The sequence below is a fragment of the Pocillopora verrucosa genome, chromosome 2 (genome assembly GCF_036669915.1).
Source record: "Pocillopora verrucosa isolate sample1 chromosome 2, ASM3666991v2, whole genome shotgun sequence".
In the NCBI taxonomy this organism is placed as follows: Eukaryota; Metazoa; Cnidaria; class Anthozoa; order Scleractinia; family Pocilloporidae; genus Pocillopora; species Pocillopora verrucosa.
Genome location: NC_089313.1, coordinates 16,655,929 through 16,679,910, shown reverse-complemented (window position 1 = coordinate 16,679,910; position 23,982 = coordinate 16,655,929). Strand labels below are relative to the sequence as shown.

The 23,982-nt window shown below is 38.3% G+C and overlaps 3 protein-coding genes across 5 annotated transcripts; all 3 read right to left on the bottom strand.

Annotated features, from left to right (window-relative positions):
• Positions 1 to 51: 51 nt before the first annotated feature.
• On the bottom strand, positions 52 to 6,538 carry LOC131781047 (uncharacterized). Its single transcript, XM_059097691.2, has 2 exons — positions 3,305 to 6,538; positions 52 to 1,960 (listed from the first exon to the last, which is right to left on the bottom strand). The coding sequence occupies exons 1-2, from the start codon at positions 6,216 to 6,218 to the stop codon at positions 1,893 to 1,895; spliced, it is 2,982 nt and encodes a 993-aa protein (XP_058953674.2). The 5' UTR covers positions 6,219 to 6,538; the 3' UTR covers positions 52 to 1,892.
• Positions 6,539 to 7,919: 1,381 nt separating this feature from the next.
• On the bottom strand, positions 7,920 to 15,953 carry LOC131781043 (uncharacterized). The gene is made up of 9 exons (XM_059097686.2): positions 15,496 to 15,953; positions 14,321 to 14,456; positions 13,667 to 13,887; positions 12,177 to 12,729; positions 11,544 to 11,749; positions 10,419 to 10,702; positions 9,524 to 9,702; positions 9,046 to 9,104; positions 7,920 to 8,892 (listed from the first exon to the last, which is right to left on the bottom strand). The coding sequence occupies exons 1-9, from the start codon at positions 15,918 to 15,920 to the stop codon at positions 8,502 to 8,504; spliced, it is 2,454 nt and encodes an 817-aa protein (XP_058953669.2). The 5' UTR covers positions 15,921 to 15,953; the 3' UTR covers positions 7,920 to 8,501.
• Positions 15,954 to 16,126: 173 nt separating this feature from the next.
• Positions 16,127 to 23,934, bottom strand: LOC131781006 (enoyl-[acyl-carrier-protein] reductase, mitochondrial). 3 transcript variants are annotated; one of them, XM_066162231.1, is made up of 11 exons: positions 23,795 to 23,933; positions 23,371 to 23,468; positions 22,715 to 22,849; positions 22,161 to 22,304; positions 21,571 to 21,673; positions 20,229 to 20,331; positions 19,282 to 19,355; positions 18,698 to 18,758; positions 18,184 to 18,256; positions 17,282 to 17,444; positions 16,127 to 16,235 (listed from the first exon to the last, which is right to left on the bottom strand). In XM_066162231.1, exons 1-11 carry the CDS (start codon positions 23,908 to 23,910, stop codon positions 16,136 to 16,138), a joined length of 1,170 nt encoding a protein of 389 aa, XP_066018328.1. In that variant the 5' UTR covers positions 23,911 to 23,933; the 3' UTR covers positions 16,127 to 16,135. The 3 variants fall into 3 exon arrangements, with proteins under 3 accessions (XP_066018328.1, XP_058953630.2, XP_058953628.2); XM_059097647.2 differs by having other exon boundaries at positions 23,788 to 23,924; XM_059097645.2 differs by lacking the exon at positions 16,127 to 16,235 and having other exon boundaries at positions 16,249 to 17,444; positions 23,795 to 23,934.
• Positions 23,935 to 23,982: the final 48 nt, after the last annotated feature.

Genomic DNA, 23,982 nt, shown 5'->3' with positions numbered 1-23,982 from the left:
TAAATGCTTAGGGTTAGGGTTGGGGTTACACACATAATATTTCCCTCATAGTTTGGTAGTTTCACTGTTTATTACAGATGACGTAACTAAATCCAACAATAATATTTCAATATTAACTTTCAAATCTCTATACCCATGTCAACTTTACACCAAACAGTAAACATCAACAAATCAATGATCTTTATGTATTAGCTGTAACTTAGGATATTCTTAAAATAATTCTATAATTGTAAAAATAATATTTGAGTTTCTTTTCTGGGAGTAATCACAAAAATAGCATTATAATGATGCAATTTTCTTAGTATAAAATGGTCAAAAGAAAACTTCGCAATAGTACAAAGTCATGCTTTGTCAATTAGAAAATATTATCAACAGATACTCCCTTGATATCAAGAAAATATTGAAAAATACTCTTCAACATTTAGGGGCAGCTGAGAAAGTAATTGTCAATCTAGACAAAATACCTGCACATTTTACAATTCTTTAACATGCATGTAGAGCACAGTCTATGCAAACATGCAATTTAAGTCCAAATCAAAAAAAGATTATTGAAACCAAATATTTTCTAATATAAATTCAAACATATTCATAACAATTTATCAATATTTACTTCTATTGGCAAATAATCCAAAGATTTATGAAAAGTAGAAAATGGAACAATATTGTTCCATAATGAATTTGTTACGGTAAAAACAGATTCTCTATGCATGGTTCACTTTCCAACAACAACACTCTTTTTTTCCTTTCCTTTTTTTTCTCTTGAGGTAAATTGCATTTAGTAGAATTTACAACCATAACTAATTATTTGAATATATCAATTTGCAGAAATAAAAATTATCTAGAAATTTAGTTTGGGGCTTTTGAGAATGACAGTTGTTTAGGCAAATTTCTAACACCATGGAGAGGAATAACATATTCAACCCTATGACTCCCAAGATCAAATCAGTTATTCTCCCGACTGACCACCATGCATTCCCCTGTAAATTAGACCAGAGAATTCCATTTTAAATCAATGTAACATCCTCTGACTGACAAGTTTCTCTGTTCTCATAAAATATTTGCAAGAAAATGTACTGGAATTTCAATGAGAATTTTTGCACAGTAGGTAATAGTTGAAGTTAAACAATCAATTTAAGGTGTTAAACTTCCTTGATTTCTAACGAGCATAAAAAATGTAATTTTCTTCCATCTTAGCTCTGAGAACATCGCATAATAGAAAAAAATGCTATTCAACCAAAACAAGATATCATTAAATCTCTTCTTGGGGCCTGTAAGACAGGCAGTTCTATACTGATGGGCATGGATAGTACTATAACCATTTTGGATTTTTACAGCAGTAGAAGATTTCAGAGAATAGAAAGTTTTACCAATCACAGAGAAATCTTCTCCCTGAGTTCTTCAAACTTGGATACTCTGAAGAAGCAGTTGCAGAAATAATCACTTGGAGAATATTGTGAAACCTTTGTCCCTGTTAAATTTCCTCGTACTCCTGATGACATCTTACCTATTATTCTGCTAGAAAGACATACATTATGATAAAAATGTGGCATTTAGATAAGTAAACTTATAATTAAGCAGGAGGAATTACAAAAATTGCCAAAAACAATTGACCACCATTCACTTACAACCGAAAAAACAACATCAACAGATTCTGACCAAACAGCAAGTAAATAACAAAAAACAGTGTTTCCTCATTTACCTGTTTAACATTAAGAATTCCTCAAGTATAAATGCAGAGAGTAATTTAGCTCAGAGATTCTATAGAGTATTACTATAAGCATAACATAATTCAACCTAGTCTATATACCTATAAAACTGATTTTGTGAGGACATATAAGGTTTTAATCAGTTTTAGGGTATGAAAAATATATTTTTATATTAAAACAAAGATGTTATAACGATCTCTTGGCTTTTTTCCTCTTTGCAGGCCGAATAATAGAATCCTCTTGACCTTCCAAAGCTGTTTATTAAATAAAAAAAGAGAATACAGTTAGTAAACCTGACTGATTGTCATTTGTATTGCATCTTACCACTGGAAGGACATAGAAAACTAATGAAATCAATGTCCAACAAAATTGAAACTGTGTTTCCATTTAATTACTTTATCACACAGAAGTATTTATGACTTTAGTTTTGCAGTTTCAATAAAAATCTCAGCTTGCTATGGCATGCTCTAAATTTAGTCTTAAAAAAATTTACTCCACTTCCCAGCCAAACATATGCTGATACTTTCTTCTTTATGTACATGTAGCACCATTAAATCAAACATTCAGGTCTTGTGAATAGAGAAACTGATCACCAAAGAAACTCTTGATTGTTAGACTCATACTTCTTGTCAGGACCTTGGGAAATGTGTAGAGAACAGTGCAGAGAGCAATGCACTAGTATTGCAAATGTCATGGGTTCAAATCCTGTACAAGCCCAATTTTTTTTCAGGCTTTGTTTTCACTACCGTTAATGTTCAGAACTGCAATGATCACTCTCATCTTCATTTACTAATCCTTTGCACCTTAACATCAGAATGCATATTCTCCATACTACTCTCTATACATTTCCAAAGAGGCTGACAAGGAGAATTTGGTTCACAATCAAGAGCTGCTTTAGCTGGTGATCATCTCTTCTATTCTCATGACTTTCATGTTTGATGCAGGTGTGATATTGTAAAGAGAAATTAGATGTTAATCACTCTTAGGGGCTACAGGGTTAATCCATAGTTGATTTATATGATATTTACATATCCATAGTAGTGTGGAGATTATGTATTCTGGTGTTAGGGTGTAAAGGGTTAAAAACTACCTAGTTGTTTTATTAGCTCTTTATGATGGTTACTTCTCATTGTGATTAATTTGGTTTTGGTTGCACAACACTCAAAAATTGAGTTGCTCTCTAACAACACCATAGGATTTCTTTCAGTCTAAACCCTTTAACTCCCATGAGTGACCATGACCTAATTTCTCCTTACAATATCAATACAATATCAAGCAGACAGGTGATGAGAATAAAGAAAAATATTGATTAGGGGATTATTAGTTGATCCAATACCAAATCCCCCAAACTAACATCACAAGAACTATGTGGCAGACAGTAAGGAGAATTACTAACAAGATCTTGGGAGTTAAAGGGTTAAACTCCTAGCAGTGGTTGACAAGCAACTCCTTGTAATTCTAATACACAATTCAGCAACCAGGCATTGAGAATTCTCCAAAAAATATCAGCTGTAAAGCACTATCTTCTCTAAGTCATTTACAGTATTTAAAAGTGAAAATTTCTAATGAGATCTTGAGAGTTAAATAATTTAACTTACATGATCTTCTTGTTCCCACAAGATTCCCACTGTAGCTTGCATGGCTGTATCCATTACCATTACTGTTCCCAATGTTCACATATGCTATGGAACTGTCATGGACAAAGCTCAGAGTTGGAGTTGAAACATGACTACTTCCTTCTGCCAGATCTTCATTGGAAAAGTGCTGCAATTTTCCAGGGAGAAATTTAGGAGAAAATGTTTCATTCAGTTCTTTAAGCTCTTGGCCTTCATTCTGTGTCCCATTTTGATTGTTTTCCATCTTAACAGCATTGTCCTTACATGAAGCTGCCACAATGACTGAAGGTCTGTCATTGGTTAACTCCTTTAAGTCACTTTGTCCTAGTTCAGATCCCTCTTCGGGTTTCACCTTCTTCAAGATTTCAGAGTAAGAACTTCTGGAAATGTTTGAATGTGACAGTTCTGACTTAGAAAATGGAAATTCCTGTGGACTAGACCCCACAGCTGTTCCACATACAACTGAACTTGAATCAGAAGTTGATGTCACAGCTGCAGAGGTTATATTTGCTGAATTGGAAGGCACTGCAGCGACATTTGAGAGGCTGCCAGGAGTTAGTGCTTGCAGTCTACTTCTGTACAGTAAATTGAGCTGTTGCCAGTATCTCATGGAGCTGGCCAGGTCAATAAACTGTGTCTGCACAGGAGCTGTGTTACTGTTGGTTGAAACCAAACCAGCAGTGTTCAAACTGTTTCCTTGATCAACTGACATTGAAGAATCGTTCCTTGGCATTGCTGCAGCTTCACGTGAAACAGATGTGTCTGATTTCTCCACATCTGTATCTCCTTTCTCCTGTTTGACTTCCTCACCATCAGGATTTTTAGCACCACTGGGTTGTGCTACTGACAGATAAGGGTACACAATACTGATAGGATAAACATAGTTCAAAGGGTATCCAGCTGGAACTGCCTGCTGTGCCAGTTGGTTGTTGTTAACATCTGTGTTGTACATTGCTGGGTAGATACCATACTGTGTTTGCGCACCTAAAAAATATGTTGGAGAAACTTGCTGATTGGACCAAGTTGTTTGAGTGTTTGTTCCAGCAATAACAACATTAGCAGCCGGCAAGGCTGACCTTGCAAGAGTCAGATTTTGCACATATTTGGTTCCTTGGCTGACTGTTTGAACGCTGTTACCATCCTGTGGGACAATTGGAGATACTACAGGCTTTGCAGCTTGTGGACTGTTGGTAATTGGCTTAGCTAGGGATACTGATTCTTGTGAATCAAGGGCCAATGCTGGAGTTTTCATTATGACTGTTTTCAAGTCACTCTGCAACACTTTGCTCTCTTTAGCCAGTTCCTCTTCAGGAACTTTGTTAGAGATGTAGACAGAATTATTTGTCTCAAAGGGTACTGATGTGGTTGTCTGAGAAGGAGTTGCAGCATTAATCTGTGCAAAAATGGATGGTGAATTGTTTTTTGATGCTTGCAAAAGTGAAGTTGCAGTCTCACTAGACGCAGTTTCTAAGGAAGATCCTAAAGTTGATCTGTTGACTGGAAAAACATTTGCACCTGACCACAATACTTTGCGTGCTCCATGATAGGCTGGTGTTGTTTGAGAAGAGCTTGTAAGAATGTTTAGTGTTTGGGAGGATGTACAAGCCTTAGATGATGTAGAGTGGGTAGTAGGTTTCGTGGGTAAATTTCTTTCTCCAAAACTCAGTGAATTGGTTGTGATACTCCCTTTGCAACTCTGGGATGTATCTGCTTGTGAATTTGTACTGGATGGCACATTCAAAGTAGAGTTCACTGTTACTGTGTTCGTAGTAAGGGACGTGAGAGAATAACAACGGATATTCTTCACATGCTCACGGTAACTTCCAGTTATTGCTGCTCTCTTGTTGCTCAATGAGATTCTGGGTTGCCCTAATAAAATACTACTATTTGAGCTAGATTTTGGAGTAACAGTTACAGTTTTGACTTCAGATGAAGAAACAGAAGTATTTCCCATGGTAGACTTGCTGGTTTCTTTAGTGCCTGTATGTGCTTTAGCTAGCTGTTTTAACATGTCTGCAGCACTGTATTTGCTTTGATCCATGTAGCAGTTGTAAATCAGCTGACGAACTTCCTCTTCCAGATTTTCATCCGAGCTAGTGCTACTTGTTTCTGACCAAGGACTTGCACTGTTGGCTCTTTGACCGTTAGGAGAAGATAAACGCCGATCTGCTGAAAATCTGCTTCCAGAAATCACAGCAGGACTTGGAGGTGTCTCGCGGCTATTTCTGCAAGTTCCGCTACTAGACTTCCGTAAGTTTGACTCTGAACTCGAAAAACCTCTACCACTCGCTAAGCCAACATTACTGTGCGATATATCCAGCCGAGATTCTTTGTTTTTGGAGGAACTTAGTACTCCATTCACTGACAGAACTCTATTGTCACTACGAGTTTTGTAATCCGATAGTTGAAAATTGGAGCCATTCGTAGATTTGTCGCTTGTGCCCGAGATCATGCTGCTGAATAATTCATTTGCCGGAGCATCTCCATTAGATTTACCTGCTCTTATGCTTGCACTCTTCTCGTCCTTGTGATTAGGTGAAGAGAACGATGTGATTTGCGCGGTTGCCGGTTTGTCTGCATGCGACAAAGATGTCGGCATATGGTGAACAGTCCCCAAATTACGCAACGACGAATGCCTCTTTGTTATTCTTCCTTTACAAGTATTTCCCTTAGTTTTGTTGGATTCCACTTCCGTTCTCTTCAGTTTTCGCCTTCCCAGCTTAATCCCAAGAACAATGCTTTCTCCTTCATTGATCTGCACAGCTAAAACACCCAGATCAAGCAGGCGACGATCTTTGGAAATCGCCAAGCTGCGAAGTTTGTTTGCTGCCTTCTTCGGAACTGGAAAGCTGACAGTGAGTGGAGCATCACGATGACTACCTGTAGGATTCCTCATTTCCTAAACAGAGGAAAGTATTCCTTGTATGATCTGAAGCACAAACTTTCATTTACAACCCGATAGAAGATTTCTCACGTTGACACGCACTCTGCGCACGAAGGCGATTATAGTGGTGTAATAAAATACCCTTGTCTATCAAAATTCCTTCACTTAACCCACGCGGAATGGCTAATTCTCTCAGAGGTACGGTGTCTGAGAGGCATTTGAGGGAAAAACCACAACAACTGTGGAGAAACCTTGCGTATCGAACTGAGACAAACACAAAGCCAGTCAAGCGTAAAAAATTTCTTGTTCAATGGACAATTTGTCTTGTCACGATTTTGCATACATTGCTGGTATGTTAATGAATTACTCTCTGTCCAAACTGGACTCTCCGCTCAGGGAGATATTTTACTCAGTGGGGGTCTAGTGAGGATAAACTTGGTGCCTTTCTCGGACTGATCCGGTCTATCAAAAGCCGATTAAATTTAATCCGGAGGAATTAGGCGTTATGTTAACGAAAGTCACTTACATTTCAGTGGAATCTACTGTTTGCTGTGGAATTTAACAATAAATTGCGGCATACTTCACGGAATATATTTACTTGGTTTGATCAGGGAGACCACCGGATTTCTTTGTTGAATTGGAAAACAAACTAAATGATAGTGATAAATAACCCTCCCCCCTTCCCACTCTAAAAAGAAGCTTTCTGTGGTATGTTTTGGGCATTTGCTACCCGGATCTCCAAATGTGGACCTCGTTTTTCGAAAGAATTTACATTTGCAACGACAAAATTATACCCCGTTCTGGAAAAAGGATAATTTTGAAAACTTCCTAGCCAGAAATACATTGTACCTCTCCGTGTTGTTTGGGAGGTCTTTGAAGGAGACCCATTTCTCAATCTATCTCCAATTCCTAACCATGTTTACTTCTGCGACTTTATCAGCTTTGTTTGTCTTTTAATCAGTTTTGAATAGTCAGCGCTCAAGTATCCCCCTCGGGTAGGGTGCAAGACACCTCCAATGAAAAGCGAAATCGGGATGATACTACTTTAGGCGGGAGGTAAATGACAAAGTGGGTAATGTCGTTTCTTTCAGGAACTGTAATCATTACAGTTAAAAAAATTAAACGAGCCTGCTAGTAGAAAAAAAAATAATCAAGATGTCATTCAATAGCCTGCGAGTAAGCCGTCATTATCAGCGCTTTAGTACGAGTGTTCTTTAGCCTCTCTTACTGGCAGACGAAGAAGCGCTCGAGCTGTAGCATGCTCGCAGGCTGTTATTCAGGAGAAAAGAGAGTTTAATGTTCTCGGTTGAATCAAAGAAAAGATGACACTGATAAACATGTCCGCATGGGTGGTATGTGACAGTAATCCCATTTGGTCACAAGTCGGGGAGAGTTTAGAAAAAAAGCCTGAAATTTCATGGCATTCAAACCGGTTCTCAGGGGAGATCAAACCGCGGAAATGACTTTGGAGGAAATTAATCGATAAGAGGGCGCTCTCCCTCGTTAATAGCCATCTCAAAGACAAATCTTGGAACACGTTCAAACTAGGTACCTCAGGGGGTGGGGGAAGGGGACATTGCTCTGCGCCTCTCCCATCGCAAACATCGACTCTTTGTCCATACTGGCCGACTAACGATGATGCGCAACGGAACAGCAATTAAGCAACCGCAAACAAACAACATTTAAGTTAAACCAGAGAACAGCCTACTACTGTTGAGGGACTGTGTAATTTTAATAGTATCATTTACAACTGGATTACCACAACCGAAAATCTGGCCGAGGGCCGGTATGTTCAAAAGACGATTAAGTCAACCCAGGATTAGTGCGAATATTTGATAGAACTATTTGATTTGCTGACAATTAAGCCATTTCTACTCTATTTTCTTCAGTTTTGCTTTATGTCGGGCTAAAACCCCTTTAACCCTTTCTCCAATATGTGCATTTAAAAGAGAGAAATTAACACAGTGGTTGACTTTTAAATTCTAGTTTTCGCGCTGAACGCCTTTCTAACAGCCGGCCCCTTGAAAAAGAGCTGTTTCTTTTTAAAACTGCAGTTCCGTTACAAAGCCATCGGTGCTTTACAAACTAAACAGATGATATTTTATCACGAAAATTATAACTTTGCAAAGCTTTATCAATAGTAAGTTTTTGAGCTTTACAAGAGTGCGTAAGGTAGTCTAGCATGAAAAAGAAAAAAAAAACACATCTCAGGCAAAACAATTTGATACAATCGATAAACGATCTAATGTAAAAAAACAAAAACGCTGAAAAACAACCTAGAGCAGTTTGGGCGGGCTAAACATAGTGCCTTTTTTCAATCATAGGGGGCATTTGCTTAGCAGACACTTCAGCTTTAGCGGTTTTATCAGGTTTAACCGGTTTGAGCACATAACTGCACTCCTCATTCTCAAGTTCCTTTTTCATGCACTTGATGTACCTATCGATATAAGACTGTAGGAAAGACAGCGGAGCTGACCCTTGACTTAACACCTGGTAATGGAAATCCTTAAGGTTGAAATTCTTCCCCAAGGCTTCCTTAGTCTTGTTACGCAGCTGCATTAGCGCCAGTCTCCCCAGCATGTACGCCGTTGCCTGGCCTTGCACGCTCTGGTACCGTGTAACTTCCTTCACTGCAAAATCCGAAGTGTCCCAAGCATATTTTTCGAACATCGCAAGGGCTTCAGTTCTAAAGGAAAAAAAATTGTTTTGTGCGACTTCGCAAAAAGTATCGTTGGGGTGGAGGTGTGAGAATTTTGGAAAAAGCTACCAGTACAACTTGCAGCTTAGAGCTTTCAAAAAACAGTCAACCTCAAACAACATGACAGGAACATGAACTTACCTACTGAGACCTCGATAATGCAGCCCTGTGTCCACAATAAGTCGTACTGCACGCCAGGTCTGCATGACAAAAATAACAAACAAAGAAACAAGCAGACAAAAAAAACGTGAATGCTAAGTATAACTCTACTTGTAGAAACTTACTTAATAGGCTACATGTTTATCAATTTTTTCAAAACTGCCGCCATGATAACTAAGCTTGCATACCACAGATTTAAGACGCTGGTGCTTTACGATTGCCCTGTTTAGACAAGACTTTCTGTTGTGGTTTCTTGTGCCACAATTATTTCTTTTGCTTTTATTACAATCTTTAAATGGTGTATATCAGAAATACACTTCAAAAGAATACCATCTTAGTAAGAGATTTTGGTAATGCAACGCATACTTCGTGGGCGCGAGGCAAAAGATAAAATATTATTCCTGTGTACAGAATAAATGGGTAGAGTGGAACCTAGAAATCACTCAAGTTTCACACATACCTGCCATTTCACCATGCCATACTTCTGCAGCAGGTTGTCTTTGTACGTATCCGTGTCATCAGAGAGAATAGGGTTTTCACTGTATAATCCCCAGCCCTCAGTGAAAGCGGTGTAGTATGTGTTGTTATCCAGCCAGCCTGGTATTCCTCCACACTGGTCAGCAAAGTGCTCTACTTGGCCTGAAAGCCCACCAAAATACATGAGTCAATACTCAAACGAATCCTAGTGATGTACCGGTAGTCAAGTAATCCGGAATCACATTGTTTTCCTTTTCTTCGTTCCCTGATTCGTCAGAGGACTCTCTCCCACAAAAAATAGCCAAGATTTCCCAACAAGGATTCCTTATTAGTTGAGAAAGCCTCCTCCACTTTCGGACAAGCGGTAGCCTGGTGGTTCACGCCCTTGGTTGCTTACTGAAAGGTGCGGATTCGATACCAGTCAAGGGTCGTAATGTTATGATCCTAAGCGAGAATATTTCCTATTACAGTATCTATTTCCACCCAAGAGTGCTATGGCTACCAGAGCAAAGCTGGCCTGTAGAGCGAGTGCTCAGTATTTTCTTAACGAAATTATGGTCGCCATCTTCGATTTTAATAGCATCGGAAGGCTGAGGAGAGTAAGAAATTTGTACCAAGGGGGCAGTCGACGGTCAAAAACAAGGAGAGGGGTGAGGGTGGGGGAATGCTCGCCCATCCCCCTCCTCCTTCCCCCACCATCTAACTCCAAACGAATCATGGCCGGTCGGATAAAGGAGCACGAGCTTATAACGTTAACTCCAGCATAAGAAGCCTGTACTGCAGGCTCCAGAAAGCTGTCAGCGGAACCTGAAACATCCCATCGAAAGGGAGTATTGATACTCCAAGTTGCTGAGAAAAACCAAACAACTAATACCTACCTTGCACCTGAGTATGGTGACCAGGCCTGGCCTCATGACCGGTAACGGACCACTCTTGGAAGATTGGGCCGAAGTCTTTCAGAAAGAATGGAAGACCAAAGTAAGTGGGTTTGGAACATTCTGCATCAGACAGCATAAAAAACTGAGCGCCATTGGAAGGATTGTAATGTGGTAACATCTCTACAGGACAGTTTGGAACTGTGTTCTTGGAACCAGTGAAATAGAACGCATTTGTGATCTTTGGATAAAGCATCCCCATTACTTGACGACAGTACCGCGCCCATCTGGGAGTGAACAAATATACAAGGTTAGGCTTTCAAATTTCAACTCAATGAACGGCTGAAGAGTAAGAGAAAAAGCTGAATTAACAACAAAAATTAAAAGGGTAAGTTTCTAAAGAAGCTGTGGTGCTGCGTCGGTGGAAAAAGTATGACAGGGTAATTCAGTATTATCAACTGAGTTGATAACGTAAATTGGCCACCGTAAAGAGTTTTAAAGCTGACGTTTCGAGCGTTAGCCCTTCGTCAGAGCGAATGTCGAAGAGCTAACGCTCGAAACTTCAGCTTTACAACTCTTTTTGGTGGCTAATTTACGTTATCAACACAGTTGATAGTACTAAATTACCCTGTTATGACAAAAATACTTTCGTTAACTTTTTAGTGGGCAGAGAAACTAAGCATAAGGAAACGAAAGTGTCTGCATCTCAGAAGTTTTGGGATATCATGTGGCCGAGACTAACAAAATTATGTATACTGGCATGATGTATTTGCCTAAGGCATGCCTCCATAGGTGGTAATGCCATTGTACTTGCTGAGTGGGACTGAGTGTCGTGAAAAAAAAACAAGAGTAAACCCAACCACCAATCAGATCAAGAGAAAATATTGCAACAAGCCCATGAGGGTTCAAAGTAACATCAAGCAGTCTGCTTCTAGCGCGGGAAAACGCAAATGGCCACGCCAGTCACTATAGATTTTAGTCTTGATTACGATAGTTTGAAAAAGTGGTGCAAGCTTTCTAGACCAATCACATAGTGCACGAAGTAAGGCAAAAAGAAAGCAATTCTACACTCAATCAAAACTTGCTCTGATACCCCCTAAGTAATTAATAACAACTCAAATTTCATACTTGTTGACGGCCTTCCACCTCACTGGACAGAACTGAGCAGCTGTCTCAGGACTTGTACACTTCTTGAAAGCATTTTCATCAGATTCGTTCTTGGGAAAAGAGCCATTGTTGTGCCACATGCTGGAGGAGTTCAGTATATCGCGAAATACCTGGATAGCTTCTGTTTCATTTGATTTCCCAGTGTACTTTTTCGCAATATCTACTACCTGGAATACAAAAAAAAAATTAACATTCTAGGAACAGGAAGAGGCATTGAATCAAACGAATAACCCTTTCACTTCAACGATAAGAATATCAACTCTCAGAACTGTTTGTAATACATTTCTAATGATATTAGCAGTGAGAATTTGAGGTTATACAAAATACTATCCCCAAGTTGATAATTTTCTACTTTCTCATTACATTTTCATTTAAGAACACACTGATGTAAGGAGAAATTCCTTTGAAGCCACTTTCATAGAAAAAAAACTACATGCTGTCCATTATTCTTTAAAGAAAACCCTTTCATTTAGGAGACTAACTTGAGAGAACTCTAGTGGGACATTTAAAAATCCAATTGCCTGGACTAGAGACATTTCTCTCTTTCCTCTCCTTCAGTCTTTATCACTCTGGAGAGTGACAAGGTGAACTTACCTGGCCATAGAAAAAATCCAACTGTCTCTTTCCCTCAGCGAAAATATCCTCAGGCGAAATGTCAGTAGTTGTAAAATATGAAAGAATCATCTTGTATGATTCTTTACCATTCAGCTTCTCTCCAGTTGGCAGAATTTTTGTGGTGGGCTGACTTTTGTCAGCAATACCATCAGTGTACACATAATCAACAGGCAAGTTGGCCAAACCACTTGCAAAATCATTTGGCAAACAGTGCCTCCTATGCTCAGTCTGAAGGTAGTTTATCAGATCTAACAAAGGCTGGCCAACACCTTCTTTCAATGCGTCTTTAAGTGAGTCATTCACACTCATGCCATTGTGGGCAGTGGACCATTTCTGCTCCACTCCATCCTCCAGATTAGCTAGGTAGTCTGAGTTCAAAATATAGTTCTTCACAAAGTCTTCACTGAGGATACCTTTGCTGTTATCAGCCAATGAAAGCTGTCTGTATTTCTCCTTCAGAGCATCCACACCAGCTTGACAGTCAATTGCTGTACGTATCATCCCAGCTTTCACACCTAACTTCATATTTTCTCTATCAAAATTCAAACATATCACAAAACCCAGATTTCATATAATTCATCCATGATTATACAAGATGTACATCAATTTCTGCATAACTAGTCAAGTGGGTGCTTGCAAATCAGTGATGCGCACATGCAATCTGGAAGATAATCTTAGCCACTAACAGTTTTTGCTTTGTTCAAAATAAATTTTGCACAATGCCAGAGGTATGTTGTAGCCGCAAGGCTGGCCTGATGAACCCTTTCCCCCTCCTAGAAAATCAAAAGGTGTCAACTCAGAAAATATAGGGAAAATTCCTAAAGGGCAATATTATCTTCTTTTGAGGGTGCCACCCAAATTTATATGCACCCTTAAGACACAACATATCCTAGACAACAACTATGTGGATGACTTTTCTCATTTGATTATGGTCCAAGAGAAAGAGGTATTTTACACAACAACTACTAACTGAAAGGAACCACACCAACTGTAATCACTTTAGGTTAATGCACCCTCAATATTTTTCTTAAGGGATTATTCCCAAACGACTGAAGTATGAACTGGGTAATCACAGTTCAGAATCCATCACAGGCATACTTTTTGGGTCATTGTTTTTCTAGTACTCCTCTTCATCCATGAGTATTCATGGCTATGGGAACATTCACAGTATGATAGAAGCCTGACTAAATACAGGGAATGCAGTTAATCTATGCTGCTCCCACATCCCATTTGAGAGAAGAAGCAATTTTAACTGAGGTTGTAATCATAGGCAGCCAGGAAACATCATTAAGTACACAGCAAGGGGTTTTGCCAAAAACTTTTGATATCTAATTAAGTATAAAGTGAACATGTTACAAAATATAGACTTGATACACCTACCCTCTTCAAAACTTACAGAAAACCTTGTAATCAAATCACAACTATAACTACCAAGCAGTTCATTTATATCACAATATATATGTACATACCTATAACGATCAATTGAAGTTTTATGACTCTTGAAGGTATTGATAACTAGTTCCACATCCTTAAAAGTCTTTGGTTTAACATGATGCACAAAAGCACCAAGGATGTGATAGAGATTACAAATTGACTGCCAACAAAATACATCAGGGCCCAGCATCCAGTCTCCAGAATAATAATTCTCACTATATGGGGCACCAAATGTATGCTGGAGAAAATGCTTAACCTAAAAATAATTTTTATGATTAAGAACTGAAGACCACAATTATCATCCATTACCTAAAATTGAGTTGAACATCCCCTAAAAATGGCTCAACTTAGAGACAAATAAATACAGTATCTATTACACTTCTTTAAACCACACTGATATAATTCAACTTCTGAACAATTTGTATGCTTAGTCTGTGTATGTCAAGACTGAGAAATAGTAATGGCATCTTGATTTTGAATTTTTCATTAACCCTTTCACTTCCTCCATCTCATAAGTAATTCTCCTTACTGTCCACTATAAATTTCTTATTATATCATCTCTGAGAATTTAATGTTGGATCAACTTATGATCCCCAATATGATATTCTCCTTTATTTTCATCATGTTTTTGTGACATTGTATTGATATTGTTAGGAGAAATTCTGTCTTGGTCACTAATGGAAGTGTACCTGAGAAAGTGCCTTGACTTCTCTTGGTTTCATTTTGTTTTCATCAATTTTAATGCTGTTTATTTCTTGAAGCAGTTCTTTTGCTTTGTCTGTCTTTTGTTTCAAATATTTTGGGTCAGGATTGTAGGGTGCAAACCTGCAAAATAACAGCTCATTTATATACTACAGTGCTACATGTATAACAAGCTGGATGCTAATATATCTTCAAATATACAGTTATCCTACTGGATTCAATCAGCTGCAATCAAACTAATGGACTTTCAATTCATCACATAATTCTGTCCATATATAAACCTTATTTTATGGCTTTAAATATATAATAGATGTGGATATTATGTGATTTGTATAGCATTTTTTCAAGCCCCTTAGGAGTGGGTACCAATACAAGCAGTAGGTTTATTGTCCGCTCCAATTAAATGTCACGCCATTGAATAAGGGATTTAAAATTCTTTCTCTATTGTTTCATTTTATAGTGGTCTGGTTTCTAGTTTTCAAAATACATCTCACAGTCTATCTGAGCATAGTACTCATCAAATATGGAATGTGAGAGAAATGAAAACAACATGAGCCAAACCAAGCCAATTAAAAACTCCTCACCATTTGACCCCTAAGAGTGACTAGTGTTGAATTTCTCTTTGCAATATCACCCCTGAATCAAACATGAAGGCCACATCAACTAAAGGTGCACCTTTGGAAAGTTAAGGAGAACTGTGTAGAAAATATGCATACTGATGGTAGGGCGAAAAGGATTAAACAAGCTTTGCAATATGATCATTTGCACACTTCAAGTCCCTAATATTATAGGGAAAAGTCAGGGAAAGTCTATTAATAGAAGCCCTGTAAAGATGAGTAGGAACACTTTCAGAAATATCATACTCAGAGGCTTTCGTGAAATGTGCTTTATCTAATTAAAATTGCTCCTATGAAGGCATTCCACGCTTCCCCCTCCTCCCTCCTAGCTTTTCTGAACGTTTCAAGGATTCTTACCCACATTGTACAGAAAAAGAGGGAGAACTGTAGACTAACTGGGTTGTTGCGACTGTTTTGTTTCCAGTATATCAAGGGTTGTCACGGATTGCAGCCGACTACGGAATCAATTAAGTTAATTAATTCAAAACTATAAACGAATTACTCTCTCAGTTCTGTGGACATTTGACTTACGACTTATAATTTACCTTCGCTTAGCATGTTCTTGCATATCAACAACATCTGACCGCCAAATAACGTAGTGCTTGTTTTGTGTGTAATGTTCCTCATGCACTCTCTTCAAGAAGTCAGGCAGGTTCACTCGATCGGCTTCTGCTGAGAATTTACAAACCGAAGGCGTACTTACGTCGCTTCCAGCGTTGCCTTTATCACCATCAACCTTGCCACCCTCACAGGAAGGTTTCTTAGTAACAGCTACCATGAGAGTGATAAACCCCGCTAAAAACAGCACGGAAGCTATCACCAAGAGCACCCAAACCCAGAGAGGAATGGCAGCGCGCTTCTCATAAGGACGAAAGTTGAGCTCCTTCATTTCTTTCTCAGAGGATGTGGGAGAAGTTCCCAGTATTTCCACCTTGTCGGTACTTTTTTTCATCGAGACGCCTCCCTCCATTGCAATTAAGATTTGAGGACAAAGTCGTGCAATTCTTTATGATCTCCGTAAAGAAAACAAACGAGGAACCAGAGGCATAAGTGCAGGCGGTGATTTCTCAATTATGGGTTCAATCCCAGGGCTTTGTACCACGTGACTAGCAGCGATGTGTAAGCGTAAACAATTGCCACCTCTAACCCCAGCGTGCTACGTAAAGATACTCTAGGCGCCGGGATTTATTTCATTTTTACTTTCCTTTTTGAAGATTTCTTTTGACTCGTTCGACGCAAAAAGCAACGACGGCATGAGTTCAAAAGAAAAGAATCCTGTAAAATTCTATCGAGATAAAAATAGATCGCAGATTTACACTTGCATGTACACGGTGATCGGAACTGGGGACAAACAATTTGTTAGCACATACTAGCACATACAATACATCACTGTGAAGTGGACATAATTGTCATACCTGGATAGGATTAACTCAGTTATGGTAAAGTCTAAAAAGTACAGTCGAAGGAGGCACTTGGGAAAAAGAGGAGGAACTGAAAAACCGTCTGACTTGCTCCTGATAAAATCGACCTACCAAACCCTTTGACCCTCAGGGGTGAATAGTTTAGCATCTAATTTCTCCTAACAACATCACCCCTGAATCACACAGTAAGCTCACGAGAATAAAGGAAATAATCACCAACTACAGAAACTCTTGATCGTTAATCAAATTCTCCTTGTCAGCATCTTGGGAAATGTATAGAGAAGAGTAAGGAGAATGTGAATACTGATGCTAAGGTGTTAAAGGTTAAAGAAATCAGTTGTGCTACGACCAGTTGTTCCAAATCAGACCAAAGTGCGGTTACTAACACTTTTTTACCATAATTCGAAAATAAAAATTGACTTTTAGTCCAACAAACATTGTCATCAATCTCTTTCTGTCGTTATTTTGTCCTTCGCTGGGGCAGATGATGTCTCTTTCCCAAGAGACCAGTGATTTTTAAAACGGCAGATTTTGGAGTAATAGCAGGATTAATTTTCTCCAAAAAAATTGCAGAAAAATTGCCATATCCATTACCCAGAGGTAATTGGTTAAAAGATTATCACGCTAAAACCTTCCTCATGTATTGAGCTTTTCAATCTCTGAGTGATTAGTTTTTTTTTAATTTTCCTACCAAATTTAATACGCTGCCTCACAGACAGGTAACAACAAATTAGCTATCTTTCCTGAATTTATATCCAAAACGCTCATGACTTGCCGGCAAATTTACGTGTTGATGTCAGTTGAAGGAGTAACCCTTCAGTTCTTGAGAGTTAAGTCTTCTTTTCAAATTTCTCGAAAACGAGCCGCTATGAGGAAGCGTACCGTCTTTTAACAACACATTCACCATTACTCTGTCATTATTAAAAGCTGTTTCGTTTTAGAGTAGGGCCTGAGAGCCTCAGAGATAGCCGTCTTGAAATTCTTTAAGGCATGCTTCGTGCAAGGAGGGGACGCTAACTGTCCATTCTGTACCAATTGACATACTTCTTCAACCATGTTTAATTTGATAGCATCTGCAAAGAACAATAAACACGGACTATCAGACGCAGAGAAAGCTATTTAAGTAAGTTGAACACTTAATTTACCAGCAAAATTATCAGTATGGACACATTCTTGAATGAAAGATCGCCTTTCAATCTAACTGTTCTCCAACCAATCTGTTTTAGAGTTTTAGCCGGAATTTGGTAACTATAGGTAAGTTTGTCCGCCTGTTGGACATTTCGCAAACGTGCAAGAAACATGTTTTCGTCGTAGTTTGTCCATCTTGGAAAATAATTTTGCAATCCGCGTGAATCTCCTCCATCCTAGTTCCTTTTCGTTTTTTCTTACCCATTTGTTGTTTGTAAACCCTTCGTTTCATTCTTTTTATTGTATTTATTTTATTCCATGGTGTTCGTTTCCAAACAATTCTAAAAGATGTCACATTTTTATTTCTCGTTGTGTTTCCTTAGTCCACGTAGCTTGAGGTTTTGCATGCGCTATGACACATTGGCTAAGTTTCCTAAACCTGCCCTTTATAAACTTTTAAATGTACTGAGTAGAGGAGGTTTTTGAAAGGAATCTTAAGTAAAGTTATCAGATTCCTTTTCTCGGTGAGCTCTTTTTCTGAGAAGCAAGGGAGAGAAGAAAGGATTGGGGCGACCATTCCCTGGTCCAGTCTCCTCCTGGATTTTCCCTCCCCACCTTCATTAATGAATATCGTCTTTTCACTTCCCCATCCCTCTCTCCTTGTTAGGAAAGTAGGCTCAGTACCTTTCTGATGCTCGGCATTCCACTTGGACATCCAGAATCCTCTTACATTTACGTCATCAAATATCAGGGAGCCCTAAAGACATGACACGCAAACGGTTATGGCAAAATTTCCTGAATTATATTCTCGTCGGTGGAGGGGATCGAAAAAGCCTAATGCCTTTTTCTGCTATCTTCCACAGTCAAAGAGCTTGGCCAAGAGGTAATAGATATATGTTTAATGCGGCCAATCGTCTGTTGTTATTATTCTGCTCTTCCCTCGTCCTCCATCGTTCCTTGGCGATGGCGACAAGTTACTCCGAGGAGTGATATATGTTTGAGAGAAAACAAAAGACGAACCACTTCTCATTGGTTTTCTTGAACTACGAGATGCATCTTCAATGCAATCCTGCCGGAGTTCTTTCAGCATTCAGTTGAAGATTTCTCTACAATTGTCCAGACAGCTCTGACTGACAGGGTATTATAATAGAGAGCTTTTAGAAAGAGGAAATTAAATGACACAAACTTCCTTATGTACCGTTGGTACAGTAACGGGTTGTCTCGACATTCCGCCATAAGTGACCATCGTTCCCTTCGGCCTGAAATACAAGACTTAAATCAGTGAATGTTGCTACATGGGTAATGGACCATACCTGGCAAACTTTCTAAACTAGAATATCCATGCATATTAAAGGTAATGCGCGAGTCTCCAACAAGCAGAAGCCTTTCTAAAACGCATAAATGGCCATTTGAACCTTTCACTCCCAAGATCGCAATATTAATTCTTCTAACTTTTTTCCTTGTATTTCTCAAGGTTGGGTTCTAAGAGTTTGGTGTTAGATCAGGCAATATTCCCCGTTTGATATGTTTCCTTATTCCTACCACCTCTCTACATAAAAACATACATATACTGTTAGGAAAAAAACTTATTGGTCATTGCTAGGATTTTAAGGTTACAGGAGCTTAGTCACGATTTTTGGAGTCGTTTTCTTCAAGTTGTTTAAATCACCTTCAACGTGGAGTTCATGTAGACAGGACCGACTCAAAGTTTGCTCGCCGGCACTATCGGCCTTGGGGAGGTATTTGCAAAAATTGAAACAACTCACGTTAATGTTTACTTACGCCAAGTAACGAAATAGACTCATGGAACTCTTCCCTCCAACGCAGTTGAGGGCAAGTTTGGGACGCTTAATATTCTGAGGGAAAATAAACAAAACCAACATCACTGGAGCGCTTTCCACAAAAAACCAAACCAAATTAATCACAACTACCAATCAGAACATATAACATAGGGATTATTATAGAGGCCGAGGAGAACTTGGAGAACAAACAAAAAAACCGTGAAAATCGGACACTAGCATCTCATTGGACGCTACTGTTTAAAATTGGACAATAGCGTCGAAAAATTGAACACTAGAGTCTAAAAGCAGACACTAGTGTCTAAAAACGGACCAAAGCGTCTAAAATCAGACAAAAGTTAGTTAATCGGACGCTAATGTCTAAAAAGAGACTAGTATCTAAATTTGGACAAAACTGAGTGTCTAAAATCGGACAATAGAGTCTAGAATCAGAAACTAGTGTCTAAAAACGGACAAAAGTGTCTAACATTCGACACTAGTGTATAAAAACGGACTAAAGCGTCTAAAATCGGCCAAAAGTGTCTAAAACCAGTACGATTTTGCTTTTAATTTTACATATGATTGGTTGAGGAAGTGGCGCAAGATTGAAAGACCAATCACCATTGAAAAGAGCTCTGTGAACAAATCTGGCAATTCAAGCTTTTGGCTAAGAAGTGCTTAAGTTAAGTACACTGACTTGTTAATAGAGAGCTGAAGCAGAGACGTTTTTGAGAAGCGGAAGGCAACCGCAAGAAGAATAAAACTAACTCTGGCGAGCTCTGAAACTAATGTAGCGACCGTAAGATATTTGTCTTTGCATTTAAAACCAAACTTTACTGACCAAAAAGGTGTATTGAGCACCTGGAATAAAAACTTTTAACTTTCAGCTGCTATCCCCGTCTAAAAGACGTTGATGCTTCAGCTCCCTATTCTTACTACAGAGAAACAAACCTTAACGATTTCTTTCATTTCAGGGCTTTTCAAGTCCTCTTCGGTGATGACGAAATTAGCTCCAAGGTCTTTCAGATGATTTTTCAGCTCCTCCACATTGGGTCTGTAATGCAACAATCGGCGTTACATCAAAGGCTCTATAAGCGAAGTCGTGAACGAGGTAAACTTTACGAATATTGGCGAAAATTTTAACTGTTACCAGAGAATATTTAATTTGTGACGATGAATTAATTTGTGTGAAATTCATATTCTGACTACTGCACCATTGAGAGGGCCAGGGGTTTTCATGAGATGTTCTTTGTATATTTAGGTGTTTGGCGGGAGATTTAGGTTATTATAGATTGGTCAGTCTTCGTCCCAGCAACCTGTTTGTTTTTGTTATTTTTATTATAATTGATTCCCTGAAACTGTATTTGCAGATGTTAATAAAACGTGTTTATCTATTTAGTTGTACTGTTTTCTCTAGGCCTCGAGCTATTGTATTAGATGAATACGGCTCCATATATTTTTTGGCCAATTCTAAAAGGTAGTTTTTTTAGGTTTTTTTCGTAACTGATGTAAGACTTCTTCTTATCTCGGTACCAAAAGTTTATACTGTAAGGTGTAACATTGATATTACGATGCATTGTGCTATTTTGAAGGTCCAACACAGGCTTTGTCCATCCCGCCTCCCGCCACTTTTTTCTGCTTCATCCCACCATCCCGCCCAACAAAAAGTTTTGCCTGGTTGTACTCTAATTTGTTCGTATTGATTCTAAGCCCCATCTCGCCAAACCTATGCGAGTGTCTGATGCATCGTCAATGTCTGTCATCGTTAGAATACGAGTTCGACACATTTGTGTGCTGAAAATCAGACACAAACAGATGAAAAACTGAGAAGAGTATTTGACGGAAATTGTGACATCGTTATTTACCATTGTACATGGTAGCTATGTACCTTATAAAAAAAACAGATTCTTACACATTATGTTGCCTGCAATTTGTCAAATATGAATGAGGGTACGGAGAGATTTATATTTGCTCATACGAAGGAAAAGTTTGCAACATAAAATTCTTAGGTGCATGACACTAGTGCTTTGTATGATATGATATGATATAAAATGTAGTGTTGAACAACCCTCTGACCCCTAAGAGCGACTAGCATCTGGTTTCTCCTTACAATATCACCCCTGAATGAAACAATAAGGTCATGAAAATAAAGAAAATAATGACCAACCAAAGAAGCTCTTGATTGTTAAATAAATTCTCCTTGTCAGCACCTTGGGAAATGTATGGAGAACAGTATGGAGAATATGCATACTGATATTAAGCTGTAATGGTTGAAGAGATATGTTCCATTTACCTGCTACGAATTATGTTGACAGTAATTAAGCCCCAGGCTGCTGCAATTTGGATGAGAGCCTGCCCCACACTGCTGTTAGCACCATTTTGAATCACTGTATCACCTTGCAAACACAAAAACAGCATATGATAAGACTACTTCATATAATGTTTGAGCAAATGACCACATCTGTTAATGATTTAGCAAAGTAACAACCCATGTGGGATGCTGGGAGAACACAAGAATGTTGTTCATTTTCTCAGGACAGAACGCTCAACTGATACCAACAACTACTGGCACCCTAAAAATAACATCAGAGTTCTTAACCACTGAAACCAATGACCCAAAGAGAATGAACTTACTTCATCAATTGCTTCAAGTGTTATGACACAAAAGATGTTTTTGAGACATACAGCAATAATCAGCATCCACAAAAAAAAACCTTAACACATTTCATTCATGAACAACTTTTCATTTGCCCTTTATGATTTCTTGTGTTCCCCAATGAGTGTTGAAACATCCTCACCATTTTTTTTATTAGTGCTATAATATTTATGTGGTCTTGAGGTTGACTTAAAATGCAGTCACTGTGATACATCATTTAATATTACCAGGTTGTAAATCTTCAAAGTCCTTCAATAACCTGAATGCAGTGCATGGGTTTACACTGACTGTGGCAGCAGCTTCCATAGGGAGCCCATTTGGAATTTTTAAAACTTGATCCTCTGACACCACTAAGTGCCTGCACCAAGAACCTTTTTTTTCAGAAAAGAAAATATGTGTAAATATTTTATCTTGCAGACACTTTAATGCCTTAGAGTCAGACAAGGAAAAATAAATGGTATTTAATAAGTTACAATTTTGAGCAAGAGCTTTATAGATACTCCTACATTTAGACAGCATAATCACTATTATATTAGTATACAGCTAAAGTACAAAAGACAAAACCATGCCAGTAGTGTTTTTTTATACTTGTACTTTTTAATATCTTTATACAGCACATTCCATGAACCAAATAAAGCCACAGCAGCTTTCTGTTGCTCTAACATGGCTCACTTTGTCACTTGAATTTTTGCATGACAAACTTATTTCCTTAGCATTGATGCCTTGAATCATTTTGATCCACCCAAAATACTATTTTTATGACACATTTTCATCACTTTACCTAAACACTGATCTGCTCTCAAGATGACTTGATCTCCTGTATTGAGGTTCTGTACATCCTTCCCAGTCTCTATGACTTCTCCCACTCCTTCATTTCCACCAACAGCTGGTAAGGATGGCTTCAGTGGATAAGTACCTGTAGATGAAATTAACCTATACTGACCAGTGCAACAGTGGCTCTGCATGAGAATTTCCTTAGCTGGAAACTGTTTGAAATGAGTAAAAAGGGAACATGAAGTAAACTATATCTAGAAAGATAGGTATTTTTAAGGTAGTTCACTGCAGGAGGAGTTTGAAGTCTCAAAAAGAACAGTTTCAAACAGAAACTTCAAAGCTTGAGAACGTTAAATTGTTTGTACGAGTCTCATACTCAATGCATGAGACTTGAGAGCTCTGTTTAACCACAATCTTCCTTAAGCTATTTGAGGTTAATGTGTGTTGTAAATTTGATTTGTAACAGTTGTTAATTGAACCTGGAGTACCACAGTAACCAGAGTAACCACAGAATACCTTGCTATTTCATTCACTTATGACAGTCCTAGCTATTAATACTAAGGTAATAAAAATGGACTATATTTATATCAAACAAAATGATAATATGTAGCAGGTTATTCTGGTGTTTAGAGCAATAAACCATCATAAATGAACATGGAAAACCTTGAATCTGATTGATATCAGCTGGATTTATTGGAGCAGCTAACATCCTTACTGACACAGAATTGCGACCAAATTCGCCTGTTTCTGCATTCTCTAATCTGTTTGATTTAATTTAAAAATAATGATTAATATTTCCTTTCTTAATTAATAAAAATTGATATGCAGAAATTGACTGAGTTGATAATAAATGTACTGTCTACAACCGAAAGCCATATCATTGTCTTAGCATGACACCTGCATGAACATACCCCTGATAAAATTGAGGAATATTTAAGTTCATAATATTCTCCAATGTTCAAAACTTACATCCACAATTAAATCAAAAAACGGGAAGCATCGTACACATATTAAAATTAAAGAAAAATTTTTAACAAGCCATAAAAAATCGAATTTTTATTTCTTCACAATCATCCTCACCTCTCACCTCAAAACTTTCTCTGGATCTCCGTGTTCAGAATAAACGACAGATTCGGATTTAGTACCAAATGACCGCCAAATATTTGAAAAAGAAACGTTTTTCCTTGTTAGCTCAGGATGCATAACCTTTAACAACCTAGCCGCCATATTGGAATCATTCTAGATCCCAGATCCCAATCCTAACCCTGTTCTTTA

Coding starts and splice junctions, on each gene's coding strand:
- LOC131781047 (XM_059097691.2), bottom strand. CDS start 6,218: ATGAGGAATCCTACAGGTAGTCATCGTGATGCTCCACTCACTGTCAGC. Junction 1,961..3,304: donor TGTGGGAACAAGAAGATCAT/GTAAGTTAAATT, acceptor TTTAATAAACAG/CTTTGGAAGGTCAAGAGGAT.
- LOC131781006 (XM_066162231.1), bottom strand. CDS start 23,910: ATGCATCCTGAGCTAACAAGGAAAAACGTTTCTTTTTCAAATATTTGG. Junction 22,850..23,370: donor TGATATCAATCAGATTCAAG/GTTTTCCATGTT, acceptor TTTCATCTACAG/GTACTTATCCACTGAAGCCA. Junction 17,445..18,183: donor GAATGCCGAGCATCAGAAAG/GTACTGAGCCTA, acceptor TGTTCTTTGCAG/ATGCTATCAAATTAAACATG.
- LOC131781043 (XM_059097686.2), bottom strand. CDS start 15,920: ATGGAGGGAGGCGTCTCGATGAAAAAAAGTACCGACAAGGTGGAAATA. Junction 11,750..12,176: donor TGGATTTTTTCTATGGCCAG/GTAAGTTCACCT, acceptor TTTGTATTCCAG/GTAGTAGATATTGCGAAAAA. Junction 9,703..10,418: donor TCACCATACTCAGGTGCAAG/GTAGGTATTAGT, acceptor GTGGGCTTTCAG/GCCAAGTAGAGCACTTTGCT.